We start from the raw sequence: 15602 nt of genomic DNA on the forward strand, positions 1-15602 counted from the left end.
TTTGTGAGTTTGAGCCCCACGTTAGGCTCTGTGCTGACAGCTCAGAGCCTGGAGCCTGCTTCGGACTCTGGGTCTCCCTCTGCCCCTCCCCTGCTTGTGCTCTGTCTCTCTCTCTGTCTCTCAAAAATGAATAAATGTAAAAAAAATAAAAATAAATTAAAAAAAAAAACTTCACACTGGGTTAGACCCTTGTAAACCAAAGCCCAAAGGGCTTTGATTGCAAGCCCATTTCTATGAATTGCTTTTGCCCTAAACAATAAACTATCTAGTCAAAATATCATTTTTGCCCCTCCAAGTAGAAAATTGTGCTTTAATATTTGACAACATTCACGAATATCTTTTAAACATTTTGGTCACCATCTGTTGAGACCCCCCCAGCTTTGAGGACTCAACAGTTCTCCTCCCCTGTGACTATTTACAGCATAAAATTCATGGTCGTGTTTTTTACAAAAACAAACTTGAGAGAATCAAACCAAGTGGTTTATAAATAGTAACAAGTTTGCACAAAAAGTAACGTTTAAGTAATAACACTCTGACCACACCTGACGGTTTACGGAGGCTTCAACAATGCATCATTTTGAAAAATCCAGAAAAACATCTGCCTTATAAGGAAAAGTCTTTGATTTCACCCCTGTAAACTTTTGATCCATAACTCTGTATCACATAACACTGAACCATCTCAGGGGTCTGCTGTCACAACTCACAGGCATCAACCAGAGACCTGGTGGGCCTATTCAAAATTCTGATTCTAAAAAGCTGCATTTGGGTGGGGCGTTGTTTCCAAAGGCTTAACTGAAGAGTAATTGACTTCGCTGAAAAAAAAAAAAAAAAAAATTGTGCGTGTGATATTTGCCGTAGTGTCGTCTTATTTTTTGGAAAATCTAGCCCATCTTAGGGAACGAACGGCTGTCATGTGTCCCCTTTCGATCATGTGTTAAGTATCAGGAAGGAGAGCAGGTGAATTGCAGCCCTTCCCACCCTGGGCTTGGGGGGGGGGGGGAGGCTAGAAATACCAAAGCTGAGAACACCTATATTCTGAAACTTTACCCTCAGAGGAAGTGCCACGTGCAGGGATCCAGGATGGGGGAAGGGACCAGATGTGGGGAACTTCTGGATGGGCGACAACCCATGAGTTAAAACATGGCAGAAAGCTGCTCCCTGAATCCCCCTCCTCACTGTGAGGCAGGTGGGAAGGGGGGCCGCTCCTGTGGGTCCAGGTCTCTACAGCACCAGGCACGCAGTAACCTCTATGCACCCCACTGACCCACGTTGGATCAGCCAGAGGCGGCGGGGAGCTGCTCCTCTTCTACGTTCCACAGATCGACTCTTGGGAAGAACGGGACGCAAAACAGGCCGCAGAAGAGTTACTCTAAAGGGCACGGTTGCTCCTTCTTCTGCCAGAACAAAGGTGACCTATTGTGCTTGTCCCGGGCAGGACTCGGCTCTGGGTGAATGGACTGCTGCCAGACGGAATCCAGCTTCTGGGATCCAAACCCACCGTCTGTTCACAAACAAACTGAGATGAACGTTGGCCTCCGGGCTTCAGAGCAAGAGTCTGGTGTCCCTCTGGCTGAGCCTCTCAGTCTCCTCCGGAGAGAAAGTGTTGCCTCGGAGCCTAAAGAGGATAAAGCAAAGAGAGGTCTGGGCGAACGCTGAGCCAGAGCGGTGCTTTTAACTGGAGGCTGCTCCTTTCCAAACCTGCGCCTGAACGGCTGGCCCCAAGGCCCCGCTGCAGCCCTCCTGTGCTGGTGTTAGCCTCTGTCCACCAGGGCAGCTCATGAGTCACTGTGTGCGACAAAGCAAGCCTCCGTGACTCTGCAGAGAGAATCCACACCAGACCCAGCCAGCCCTGACTCCCCAAGGCAGGCGATTCTTTTTAAGGCAACAGCAGAATCTGTCAAGAATGCAATGAGCAAGCCCTGATACCCTCCCAAGTTCTGCCAACGGGCGGCAAATAACATCAGAACCCTTAAAATATCAACCTGGTGCTGGCCTCCTCCTCCCGGACACAGAATGTGACATTTCCTCTGACCGTGTAAGGGTTTAAAACAAAAACTCACACTCTGCCAGGGGCCTGAGGATCTCACTGCCTGTAGGGATTACACAGCCATACAGAAAGGAAAAGCGCTTTATCACAGGACAGATTCCTAGACATCTGTATTTTAAACCTCATCATTGGATATGTATTGGTGCTGCTGCCTTGGTATGATTTTTGAGGGCGTAACCAGTCAGTCTGCGTATGTAAAGCAGGGGCCACAAGTTTGCAGGGGGGAGACAGGGGGCCTGGTCCAAAACAGCAGGCTTGGGGCGGGGGGGGGGGGGGGTGGTGCAGTCAGCCTGAGCCCATCTGCCCAGCTGACAGAGAGTGTGATCAGCCCTTCTCTACTCTGCTTACTTCCTGGCATTTTGTGTGGGGGCCCAGAGAGGGAAGCTTTTGGTAGAAAACTTGGAAATATAGATTTTCATGGGGGGATCCGCTAGTTTTAAAAGATTGGCTTCAGGGCACCTGGATTGGCTTCAGGGCACCAACTCTTGATTTTGGCTCAAGTTATGATCTCATGGCTCATGAGATCGAGCCCTGCATGGGACTGTGCACTGACAGAGCAGAGCCTGCTTGGGATTCTTTCTCTCCCTCTTACTCTGCCCCTCCCCTGCTTGTGCAATAGATAGATAGATAGATAGATAGATAGATAGATAAAGATTGGCTTCTAGACCAGTGCCTGAAACACATATAGTGACATTCACTCATGACGTGTAAAGTCAGGGGAAGCTTTTGTACTTATTATATGAGTTATAAATATGTCCCTGGAAAGAAGGAGGATAAATCTCTGTAGTTGTGACTCGATGCTTTTTACAAAACATGAAGGAATGTGGCTTTTAATTATAAAGGTCTGGAAACACTAGGCAACAGTACCCACCCACCCCCACCGCCAATGTAGCCTCCACCCAGAGGCTCTGATATAACATCCTCGACCTGGGAAGGCAGGTGTAAGGCCCCTGAGTTCTTGTGTCTATTTCATTCTTCATCCTCCTACACTACACCTGTAACTAAGACCTTTCTGAATACCTGGGATTTAAAAATGAATGACTTGGTGCATGCTTGGAGAAGTGAAAACATCTTTCCCAGAAAGAAATCAGATCCACTGTAGACAGAATGCCATTGAACGTCAGAGCCAGGAGGAAAAATTACCCAGTTCCCCTCCCTCTGGGCCCCATTTTACAGATTGGACAAGTGAGGCTCGGAGACATAACGAGGCCCACCGAAGGGGCCTTACCAGACTTCCAGGATGGTATCATTCCTTTCCAGGGCCTGCAGAAGGACTTCAGCTCCAAGGTAGGTGATGTGGTTGTTGGACAGCCTGGAGAGGAAGACAGAAAGGTGAGCTTCAAGAATGTTGGTTCTCCTCTCGGGCCTGTCCAATGAAAAGAGGCTTTGGGAGTTGACCCCCTCGACATGTCCCTCTCGTGTTTGCGATTTCCAATGAGCCCCTCCACAAAGACTCAGTGCCTAAAGAGAAAGGCACCCCTCTCTCCTCTGTTCACCAGATGTGTTTATCTAATGAAGCAGCTACTCCCTTCCGAAGGCGATATCGCATGGTGGTTAAGTATGTGGATTTTAGGGGCACCTGGGTGGCTCAGTTGGTTAGGCGTTCGACTTCAACTCAGGTCACGATCTCACGGTTCGGGAGTTCAAGGCTCGCATTGGGCTCTGTGCTGACAGCTCAGAGCCTGGAGCCTGCTTTGGATTCTGTGCCTCCCTCTCTCTCTGCCCACCCCCCCCTTCTCTCTCAAGAATAAATAAGCATTAAAAAAATTTTTTTTAAGTATGTACATTTTACTTCCTGGGTTCCCATCCAGCTTACACCACTTCCTTTTAATCTCAAGCAAATCAGTCCCAATTTCCTCATCTGTAAGGCAGACCTAAAAGAGCACCTGCCTCATGAAACATAAGAATGAAAAGAATGGCATATTCTGCGGGGCAGTTGGCACCATACCCAACTGATAGGAAATAATCAACGACCAGTAATATTTTCGTATGGCGGTGGGCAGGGGAGGGGCGTGGAATCGAGAAAATACAAGGTTGGGAATTGAGAGGGGAGAACTCACACCGTCAGAGACAGCAGGGAAAGAGCCACCGCCCCATGCTGCCCTTTTGCTCACAGCTTGGCCTTCGAGGCATCACCACCTGTCTGCCACCTCCACGGAGTAAGGAACATCCGGGAAGCTGACCCTCAGGCAGTGCCAGTGATAACAATGGCCAGTATGTGCTGGGCTCTTACCATGAGCCTGCTCAACACCTCCATCACTCCAGTAATGCTCATGACCCTGAGAGGGGGTCCACCTAGTACCCCGTTTACACCCAAGGCTACAGGAGACCAAAGCCAAGGAGAAACGGCGGGTAACGGTGGAACTGGGGTCCAAACCTAGGCTGTCAGGTGCCTGAGCCCACACACTGAACCAGCATTTGGCAGTCACTATGCCCAGAAAAAGAAGGATGCTAGCTTTTTTTAAAAAGACACATAAGAAACTCGCTTTTTATGGGGAAACAGTGAGGGATGATGTAGATCGGTGGCACTTAACTATAAGACTCGCCGAGGCAGCGTGGGACAAGCCCCTGCAGCCCCTGGGGTTGGCTGGGGTAAATGCATGACAACCAGGGGGGACAAACGTGCCACAGCCACACCTGGTTAATGCGAAACCAGGTACCGCGCAAAGCCTGGCGTCCCAGCTTAGACCACCCAGGCATCACCGGGGCCTCCCAGCCCGGTTTCACCCAAGTGACGAGTGGAAGTGTTTCCCCCAAACATTTGGCAACTTGCTCGCCCCTGCAAAGCAACACAAACAAGTGTTGCCAGAGTGGATGGCGGGCTGGCAGCGAAGCACACACTCTCCCGGAGGCAGCTGTCTGCCTGCCTCTGAAGGCGAGCGTTTTCCACGGGCCACATTTGCCAGGGCGGATGCCACCCCGTCCTGTAGCACAAGGAGCCATCTGATGATGCCCGGACGTCCCTCTCCAGTGAGACCTCTGGCACCCCCCGGCAGCACGGCACCAGCCTCGGAGAGCGCCGGCACAAGGTCGTGATGATCGCGAGCTGGGCTCCTGCTCGCATCCACTCTCCCTGTCCACGCGGAGTGGGAGCCTGCCCGCTGAGCCCGCCACCAGTGGTCCCCACCGCCTCCAGCCACCCACCACTGCTGCTGTCCGGCCCTCCAGGTCCTGGATGCTCCGCAGGACCTCCACCACTGCCTGCTCGCTTTCACCTGCCTTCTCCACTGCCATCAGCCTGATCCAGGCCCCCTCCATCTCCCACCTGGAAGACAGCAGGACCTTAATTCCCCCTGACCCGTCTTCCATCTGTTCCGCACAGAGCAGCCGGCACGATCTTGTTATGATGTAAATCAGATGTTACTGTCCTAATTAAACTCCTCCAAAGGTTTCTCATTGCCCCTAGAATAAAGCCCTAAATCCTCCCCATGGCTCTGAGACCTACGTGGCCCCCTCACCCTGCCTCTTCCCCCCTGTATCTTCCCCTACAGTCCAACCATGCTGGCCCTGCCCTCTGTTCTCAAAACAACCAAGCTTGTTTCTGCCACAGGGCCTTTGCACTTGCTGTTTGGTCTTCTTGGAATGCACATTCCTGAGACCTCAGCGCTGCAAGAACAATAACCTTCCTCATTATCCAGGTTTCAGCTCCAATGTCACCTTCTCAGAGAGGCTCTCCCCAGGCAGCTGCGACCCTGCCCTCTCCAGCCACTCCCTGGCACATCTCCTCTTGAATACTCTTTAGAGCCTTTATTATATATAATCTTGTGTATTGGCCTGCTTGTTCATTATATGCCTCTCCCATTAGAATCCAAGAGCTCAGGGGGCTGGGGCCTGCTCTGTTCTTTCCACCGCTCTATCCTCTAGCCTCCAACAGCACTTGGCACAGCAGGTGCTCCAGAAATATTTCTTGCATCGATACATAAGTGGGTGAATGTATGCATGAATGCACAACAACGAAATGAATGAATGCACACATGAATAAATGCAAGCACGCCTGCCTGCATAACCCAAGAGAAACCACTAGCGATGACCGTTAGAACAGGTCTCCCGCCTGAGCCAAAGACGGCCCCGCGAGAGGGATGCTGTCGGCAACCCACCCAAACGCCCTCAGCTTTCACCTCTAACTCTGAGGGCTGCCTGCTGGGAAGACCTCCCCTCTCTGCCTGAGGCCTTTCTCCTGACCCCAGGAGCATCCTCACGCAGGGCAAGCCGGAAGTGCCAGAAAATTAATATCCCCACAAGCACGCAAATGAAGGACAGGCAGTTGGCAGATAAATACCCCTGCTGCCTCGCTTCTCTGTTGGGTAGGGGCTCCTGGAGCCCCACAGCAAGTCTGGGGCGGTTGCCCTCAGGGATAACCAGGGCCAAAACAGGCTTGGTGACCACTTGCCGTGGGTTCCCTTCCCTCCCCTGCTTCATTTCCCTGACCCCTCACCAGGGTTTGCTGGAACCACCTCCCAAGCAAACAACTTGCCCTGGGATCCCTGTCTGTGTTTGGGGGAACCCTGACTCTACCAGCCGTTTTCTGCCAGGCCACCTTAGCATGAGTGAGAGAGGCGGGAAGCTGCCCATATCCACCCCTTGTCCCCCGTCTCCCCCGCCGCTGCCCCCTATAAGGCCTGTCATTATCATCCCGGCTCCTTACAGGTTCCTTACTTTAGGACTTTCAAACTTGAATTCCTCTGAAGTCCTTTGGCAAGAGAACACACACCTTCATCCTGGAGATGGTTCTCCTCCAGGCTGGCAAGAAAAAGAGAGAAAATCCCGTTCGTATGGTAACATTTGTTGCGGAAGACGATGCCGATAAGGATTAGCCTGCTTGCCCCCCAGTTAGAAAATCCAACATCTGAAAATCTATATTTAGCAGATGAAGTAAGAAGAGATATAGTAGGAGCATGAGGGTTTTCAACTCCAGGGACGTCTCTGGGAGAGAATTCACCCCAGGGCTCCTCTATATAAAAGGTACCCTCACGTCCCAGTGATCTAATATCCTTTTCCCTTTCTTATTAATGGAAGCCTCCTTCGGTTTGGGCAACCATGTGCATGCGCTTGGTGAAAAAAACTACCTTTTGACTCTCCACTACAGCCAGTGACATCCACACGGCCATGGACACATAAGGGGAGGTTGACAGATGGGGCTCCGGGAAGTTCTCTTTAAAATGGAGAGCTTGGATGGGGCGCCTGGGTGGCGCAGTGGGTTAAGCGTCCGACTTCAGCCAGGTCACGATCTTGCGGTCCACGAGTTCGAGCCCCGCGTCGGGCTCTGGGCTGATGGCTCAGAGCCTGAAGCCTGTTTCCGATTCTGTGTCTCCCTCTCTCTCTGCCCCTCCCCCGTTCATGCTCTGTCTCTCTCTGTCCCAAAAATAAATAAACGTTGAAAAAAAAAATTAAAAAAAAAAAAATAAAAAAAATAAATAAAATGGAGAGCTTGGGGCACCTGGGTGACTCAGTCGGTGAAGCATCCAACTCTTGGTTTCAGCTCGGGTCATGATCTCACAGTTCTTGGGTTTGAGCCCTGCGTCGGGCTGTGTGCTGACAGTGCGAAGCCTGCTTGGGATTCTCTCTCTCCCGCTCTCCCCGCCCCTCCCCTGCTTGTGTTCTCTCTCTCTCAAAATAAACTTTAAAAATGAAAACAACAACAAAAGTAAAAATAAAATAAAGGAGAGCTGGCCTGGGCCTCCTGTCCTTCCTGGATACACAGACTGAATCTGGGGACACGGAAGCAGTGTTGCAGGTATAGCAGCCATCTGCTGACCATGAGGCAACCAACCATGGCTTCAGGCGAAGCCACTGACTGGGGACCCCTGCTGGCCTCATGGAGCCATTACACCAGCCCTGCACCACCCACCTCCAAACGGGTTGGACACGGAATAAAGAAATCCTTTACTGGTTTGAGCCACTGTACCTAGAGTTCTTCCCTCACTTGCAGCCTAGTGTAGTCATAACTGATACACTCAACGGCGAGGCATGCCTCTAACAAGAATTTCCAAGTGGCAAAGTCCGATCAGGATATAATCAATGGGACACCGGCAGAGCTATCCCACCACAATATCCACTTTGTGACGGTGATCATGGGTTTCAAAGGCCTTCCGCTTCCTGGAGAAATCAGCATATTTATCTCCCTGATAGAATTGGGAACTGCCCAGAACATGTCATAAGAAGTCCAAGCTAGTGGCATCTAAAGGACGGGAGGCTTAGAATCAGCTTCAGGTCAACAGTGGGAGCACAGTTTATGGCTCACCTTTTAACTTGCCCCAAACCCCACTCCACCTTCCAGGGTGACCTTCACTCTACTTCTCCTGCGTTCTTAGGCACTCAGCCTCCCTTAGAATCCACAAAACGTGGGGTGCCTCGGTGGCTCATTTGGTTAAGCTTCTGACTTTGGCTCAAGGCACGATCTCGAGGTTTGTGAGTTCACGCCCCACGTTGGGCTCTGCACTGTGCACGGCCCGCTCCCGAGCCTCTGTCTCCCTCCCTCTGCCCCTCTCCCACGCACGCTCTCTCTCTCTCAAAAATAAACATTTTTTAAAAATAAAATAAAACCTGGGAAAGGAACACCTGTGTTTAAAAAAGACTTTATGCATGTAACAATGTACGCTTCACAGTTGGAAGCAGTCAGCCCCCTCATTTTCCAGGTAAGAAACCTGGGATTCAGAGCTTATTATTTAACTCGCCTGAGATCACAGCAGGCCTTGAAGCTCAGCCTGCTTGACTCCAGAGTCTCGGGCCTCAACCATTAGGCCACACGGAGGCAGTATACAAGCCGACAAACCAGGAAATATAATTCCATTAAAAGAACTAGCACCTACGTGCCAGGCTCTATCAGCTTCATGCACCCAGCACACAGAAGGACAAACCCAACAGCCCAACCACTCGGTTATCCACCTCTGTTTTACCCGCTTCCATAGAGGAGGCCAGGGAATGAATGAGGCCTCCTCAAAGCAGGGAACCCCTCAACTCACCAGAGTTCTTCCAGTGTCACGTTCTTTTCCAACATTAAGGCTAAGGCCTGAGCCCCCACACTGCCGATGTTGTTTCCCACCAGGCTGGACGGAATCAAGGAACAAAAACACATCAGAGCAGGGAGGGACCTCAGAGATAAGGTAACCCGGGAAGGGCAAAATGCATGACGCACGTAGCCCCACATCCTGGTCTGCTGCGTTCAGACATTACCAACTGACTACAGTGCTCATTTTCATTAAGCTAAGAAGCAGCCTTAGAACTCTTTCCAACGTGATGTCCTGGGTAGCCATTATTCGTGGACTGCAGTTGGTCCCTGAGATAAAATATATCCGATCCAGGGGCGCCTGGGTGGCTCAGTCATTGGGACATCAGACTTGATTTCGGCTCAGGTCACGATCTCACAGTTTGTGGGTTCAAGCCCTGTGATGGGGGGCTCTGCGCTGTGTAAGCGTGCAGCCTGCTCGGAATTCTCCCTCCCTCCCTCTCTCCCCTTCCCCTGCTCATGCGCAGGTGTATGCACACACACTCTCTCTCTCTCAAAATAAACCTAAAAAAAATTTTTTTAAATATATTTGATTCAGCCCCAAACCTTCAATTAACAGATAGGGAATCAAGACCCTTAAGGGGAGAAGGAACACCTCCAAAGTCACCCAGAAAGACTCAAGCGTCCTGACTCCAAACCCAAGGGTCTCTTCTTCACATCCCACTGCCTAACACAGGGGGCTAAGAACAAAGTTCAATCAAATAAAGGACCCTCAAAACTGGCCCAGGCCCCTCCCTTCCTCATCCTGGCTCCCTGTGACCATGCAGACCCCAAAGCTTACCTGAGCCACTTCAAGCTCTGGTGATCACCCAAGGCTTCAGCCAAGGCCTGGGCCCCTTCGTCACCCACCTTGTTGCCCCAGAACCTAAAAAGGCCAACAGATTGCGTCATTTGGTCAGGGAGTAACTGCTATGTGTTCTAGACATGCGTGAACGGTGTCCTTCCTCTCCATGGTTCTGCCCCTCTGGGACCTTCCAGAAAGATCTCAGGGGGGCTCCTAGGCCCCAGAAAAGTGGATCTGCCTCCACCTTTTGGGAGGGATGGTGAAACTGAATTCATTTTTCAGTCAGACTTACAGAATAGTAGAGGCCCACCCAGCACATGTCCTCAGGGACAAGGAACTCAGTCACTCACTCTCAAAGTCAATTCACAGCGTGGTGACATTTTCCCTGATATTTAGGTCAGATCTGCTTCCTGGTGCCTGCTACCCACAGGTCCTCAACTACCCTCTGGGAGCACCCAAAACAAGTCTCACTCTTCTCCCGCAAGCCAGCTCTCTCTCTTGTTCTTCCCTAATGTCCCCCATTTCGTCACGGTGTCATACTCCTTCACCTCCTGGGTCATCCCCCTCAGACCCACAGAAATTGAGAAACTTCCCTTTTCCAAGGTGGAGCCCAACTTGTTCCTTATGACCTGGCTGTTTTACATATGGGAAGCTAGCCCAGACCTGTCTGTGCACATGTGAACAAAGCTAGCCGAGCTAGGATGTTCACCACGCTTTCATTCATCCGGTTAATATTTATTGAGCTCTGGCTGTGTGCCAGCACTGCTCTGCGCCCCTGGGGAGAGAGCAAAAAACTACGTCATAGCGAAAAACCTGGAATAACGTGAGGGCGCACCGACATGGGGCCAGTTACATAGATTACAGACATCCAGCTAGTGGAATACCAACCAGCTAGTCTTTTAAAAATGAAGTTGTTGTGGTACAAAAGATATATTGTTAAGCAGGCAAAAAAAAAAACCACACACAAAAACAAAAACCAATATTCAGAACGGTTTGTGTCATATGATAGGGGCGGGGGTTAGCACAGTGCTTGGTGAGTGCAGACAGGTGCCTTAACAAAGAGGTGTTGAAAGAGAACAGCCAGCATACGCTGGTTGTGACCTCGAGCAGGAGAGAGCTTGGTGGGGCTGGGGCCACCCTTGTACTGGACTCTGTGCTCCTGGTAATGCAGCGTGGAAAAGGTGCTGATCTCTCAAGCAACCCGGTTCCGCCCTTAGCTCCGGCTGAGCTTGTGGGCAGCTTGCCTGCTGAGGAAATGGGTTGGGCCCTAAGGTTACTGTCTCTTCCTACAGTCTTGGGTTCTCAGACTCCCATTTCTCATCAAATGGATGCCAGCTCACACCAGGTAAGGCAGGACAGCAGCGGGGCTACAGGGGACTGCCCGGTTGCAACCCTGGGGGCGGGGGGGGGGGTAGTCACTCAGCCGCCAGAGGAAGCCCCTCCCCCCCACACACATACTCTGGGGACCTGTGGTCTGTGGGACTGCCCTCCCAGCCTGTGCCTGACTCCTCTCCCCTCACTGGAAGGCTCCGCACGACCCTGCAGCCGCAAACGCTCAGAAGGACCCGGCGAAGCCCCCTCCTGTCCTGGGTCCCGTCTCCAGCCTGGTCCACTTACTTCTCTTCCCTTGATTCTTACCCCTTGGGTGGGGCCCAGGCAATGGCACTCTTCAGAAGCTCCCAAAGGTGAGAGGCACAGCCCTAGCACCAGTGAGGACCAGAGGGCTTCCTGCCACCCACTCATGGGCACTGCCCACCCCCCACATCCTGAACTTCCTGTTTATTGAGTGAAAGGCAAGTACTGAGGCAGCCAGGGGCCACCCGCTCTCTCCCGCTGCCTCTGGGGCCTTCCAGCTGAAAAATTGTACCTGCTAAGTCCCCCAACCCACCCCCTCGGGGGCCCCTCTGCCCCAGAATCCAACCTACCCCAAGAACTGCAAGGAGGCGTTGGCTCTGAGCCCCTCAGCCAGCACCTGGGCTCCCGAGGCAGTGATGTGGTTATTGCCCAGCCTGGAAAAGAAGGCAGGGAGGCTGAAGGAGTGTGGGACGGACGTGGGGGTGTTAGTGCCCAGAAGCACCCGGGGCTGGTGGAGGAAGTGTGTCCCAGACACAGAAACATGGAGAAAAGCTTTGAGGCAGCCCGACTTCTTCCTGCCTGTCGAGCAGACTGCCCGGGTGCTAGTCTATTCCTGCTTGGCCAACCTTACTCAACCGTGACTCCCGCTAGTTCATTCTCCAGCTGCAAAGGGAAAAAAGTGGGGGGAAACCTGTTTTGCAAAGGAGTGTGACAGGTATGGGCAGGAGGCACTATTGTCAGCTGTTCTAGGAGGTGGTTTCCCCAAGGGAGGGAGGGTGACTCACTGTCACACCTTTTCCTCCTGTCTCAGCCACCAGCTGGTGCCAGACTCCATGCCCCTTGCAGCTTTCCTGGGTCCCTTGTTGCTGCAGGTGGCTGTCACCTGTTCCGCCCAAGCTGCTGGGAAAGGGCAAGGGATTCTGCTGGGGGGTTGGGGGGTTGGAGGAGGGAGGGTTCAGCCGTATCCAGATACCTCAGAGAACTTTGGAGAGGTCCCCAGAACTCTTACTCACGACCCCAGGCTTCCTGGAATTAACAACACACTTTTCCTCTTTTTAGAGAACTTTCACGCCCTTGAAGCCACTCTGGCTGACAACTACCCTGCAGAGCAGGCGCTATTATCCTCTTTGAGAAGGGGCAGGGTGCCCTCCCACACCTCTGACCACAGGCTGCTGTGCCGGGAAATTCAAGGTCGCTTCCCACAGGCTGCTCCCAGCCAGTGCCTGGGAAACACAAGACTCTGCTGGGCAAATCTGGCTGGAGGACTCCCCCACAGCCTTCTGTGCTCTCAGAACTGCCCCAAGGTCTAGAGGCTTCCTCCCAGCCTTCCTTCCTTCCTTCTCCCCGTCTCTCAGGGTCAGACTTGCGCTGTAGTGAGCTGACTCTCCCAGCCTCCCCCAGCCCCCTTCCCTGTTTCCCCTCGGAGGCATTTTTCCCAACAAACAGTTCCGCATCTAATCCCTTCTGGGAGGGCTGAACTACGGTAGGATAAACACACTGAGAATTTACATGATTACCCACCACCTTTTAGCCACTAAGCTCCCTCCATAAAGCACTGACCATATCACGCCAGCTTTCTATGTATCCTAACTCATTTAACCATTACAACAACCTAGGAGGAAGCTGTAATTATTATCTACATTTTACAGAGGGGGAAACAGAGTCACAGAGGCATTGGGCTGACCCAAGGTCACATAGCAAATGAGGATTCAAATCTCAGGGATCCTAGATCCAAACCTTAGTTGGTCTGGCCCCAGAACCCCATGCTCTCTCAACTATTCTGCTATACCAGCCCAAAACCCAGGCTTCAAATTCTGAGCATAGTACCTTCCCACTACCCCACAGCCTTCCCTGGGGGATAGGCCAGCCTCCCGCTCTGGCCACAGCCGCTCTCAGCATCCTGAGTCTGGGGGAGCAGGTGGTAGCAACAGAAGAGAGTCCTTTGTGGGGAGCCCGGGCGACCAACTCTTGACTTGGGCTCAGGCCATGATCTCGCAGTTCGTGAGTTCAAGCCCCGTATCAGGCTCTGTGCTGACAGCGCGGAACCTGCTTGGGATTCTGTCTCCCTCTGTCTCTGCCCCTCCCCTGCTCGCTCTCTTTCTCTCAAAAGGAATTGAATTTTAAAAAGTTAAAACAAAAAGAAGAAGAGAGTCCTTTGTACAGAACAGCACCACTGGGGCTGGCTTCAGCAGCCCTGCCTGAGACTGGGCCACATGGTTAGTAATTTCAACATGGCGGATTCGAACACCAAACCCAGCCCAGCAGGTACGAAGAATGGACAAAAGCGATGGTTTACTTTGTCTTCTTTTACTGCCACATAAATCCAGGGAGCAAGAAGACTCCAGGGAGAAAGAGAAGCCAGGCTGACCCGGGGACCAGCAGGAGAGGTGACTGAATGGTGTCAGATGGGAGAGAGACCCCCACTGAGCCAGGAAGGTCAGGAGCAGCAGAAAGGCAGACATCAAAGACTGAAGCGCAAAGCCGGCACCCACCGAGCTGGGCAAGGACCTTCTGAGAGCTTTTCAGCAACTGGCTGTCACAGCTGTGGTGGCAGGTGACTCCACGTGCCTCCCCCCACAACACGTGCTCAGTGAACACCAGGGAACCCGGTAACCCCAGACAGCTTGTGACACTCTTAGACACAGGGAAGGAAAGGGTCCCAGAAACCGTCTTCAGCCCTGGGGGGCCAAAGGTCAAAGGGCAGGCAGCCCTCAGCAGAGCCAATCCTGGGTTTGCTGGGGAGGTCACAGCATTAGCGAAACCCTGCTCAAAGGAGACACTGCCCCTGATTCAGTCAGCAGATCACGAGCCCAGTAGGGGCCGAACCAGGGCCAGGACCAGACCGAACTGACTCAGCTCTGAAGAAGAAAAGCAATTTCCACAGAATAGGAAAGCCCTGGGCTCACCTCAAAGCCAAGAAGTTCTGCCTGCACGCAAGAAGCCTCGCCACGGAGTGTGCACAGCCATCGGTCAGTTTGTTGTTGAAGAGACTGGAACGTTCCAGAGGAGAGGAGACATGAAGACCTAGCACAGCAGTCAGGGACCACCCCAAGCCCAGGGTAGCCTGTTCCCGCGACCCAGGAGTCACCTGCACCCTCCAAATATGCCAACACCCTCGCCGCAGCTCACGGCTGCTGCCCAAACGGCACGACCCGGAGCGTGGCCGGGGACACGATGTCCACCACTCGAGCCCGACTTACGCTAACTTCTGCAGCTGCTCACAGTGAAGAGCATGTTCGACGAGCTTGCAGATGCCTCGGTCTGAGATATTGTTATCTCGCAAGCTAAGAAAAAAAGACAAATAGATTTGGAAAATGGAGCTGATAAAAGAGAAATAAACAAGACCCCAAAAGAGACTTCTGCTCGTGCCCAAAGTGCCAGCATCTGTGTTTCTGGGAAACACCGCAAGGGCTGAGCACCCCAAGAAAGAGGAGACGCCCCCATCCCTGGTCAGGGTGCTGACGTCATGCACCATGTGGGGGACCGCTCAGGAGGTGGGGCCCCAGAGCTCCTGCTAAAGAACGCTGGAGTCCCGGCGGGTCACTGGAGTCCTAGGCTGAGGCACTGTTTCTATGCTTGTAAAACAGAAATGATCACCATAGCAGCCTCACAGAAGGTTCCTAGCTGGGAGGGTGTGGTGGGAACTAGCCAGGCCACCCTGGGGGTGACAGTGGGTACCAGACGGCAGACCAGTCAGACAAGAGTGGCCAAGATTCTGGAAAACCAGCAAGTGAGCCGTGGTTAGGGAGGCCCTGCCGTCCAGCACTTCACCCCAGTGACATCACTCCTGTCGTCAGACCCTGCCCAGAAAGCCCCCTCTGACACTCCTCTCGGGGTGGCGCCCCCAAACTCACCTGATCACAAGATCTTCAGAAAGCATCCCTAAAATACAGACTCTGGGGCCCCTCCCCTGGAGCTGGCAATTCTGGGAGTGGGGGTGGGGTGGGGGGTTGGGGCCCAGGGATCTGTGTATATTAACAACCGTGCCTAGGATTCTTCATCCTCGGGCAGATCTGGGAGACCCTGACTTAAAGACTAACAGCTTGGGGATCTGGAATCTTCCCTCCATGGAAACTCTCATCCTCAGCAGCCACTTAGTAGCTATTTGCTGTAAAAAAAAAGAAAAAGGGCGGGGGGGGGGGGAGATGGTATTCCCAGCCTCACCTGGCTGAGAGAGGATTTAAAGAGAC

The 15602-nt window shown here is 52.5% G+C and overlaps 1 protein-coding gene across 7 annotated transcripts in view; it reads right to left on the bottom strand.

The window, feature by feature from the left end:
• Window positions 1-290: 290 nt before the first annotated feature.
• NOD2 (nucleotide binding oligomerization domain containing 2) overlaps window positions 291-15602 on the bottom strand; it is a 39079-nt gene continuing 23767 nt past the window's right edge. For 6 of the 7 annotated variants that reach the window (XM_047836112.1, XM_047836108.1, XM_047836111.1 and 3 more), the window contains 8 exons: window positions 14613-14696; window positions 14319-14402; window positions 11763-11846; window positions 9835-9918; window positions 9010-9093; window positions 6704-6787; window positions 3276-3359; window positions 291-1615 (listed from right to left, as the gene is read on the bottom strand). In XM_047836112.1, coding sequence (XP_047692068.1) covers window positions 1543-1615; window positions 3276-3359; window positions 6704-6787; window positions 9010-9093; window positions 9835-9918; window positions 11763-11846; window positions 14319-14402; window positions 14613-14696 — 661 coding nt within the window. In that variant the 3' untranslated portion in view covers window positions 291-1542. Of the gene's footprint in view, window positions 1786-3275; window positions 3360-6703; window positions 6788-9009; window positions 9094-9834; window positions 9919-11762; window positions 11847-14318; window positions 14403-14612; window positions 14697-15602 lie in introns of all 7 variants that reach the window. The other variant, XM_047836113.1, reaches the window with a different exon arrangement.

Source organism: Prionailurus viverrinus, chromosome E2, assembly GCF_022837055.1.
Source record: "Prionailurus viverrinus isolate Anna chromosome E2, UM_Priviv_1.0, whole genome shotgun sequence".
Taxonomy (NCBI): domain Eukaryota; kingdom Metazoa; phylum Chordata; class Mammalia; order Carnivora; family Felidae; genus Prionailurus; species Prionailurus viverrinus.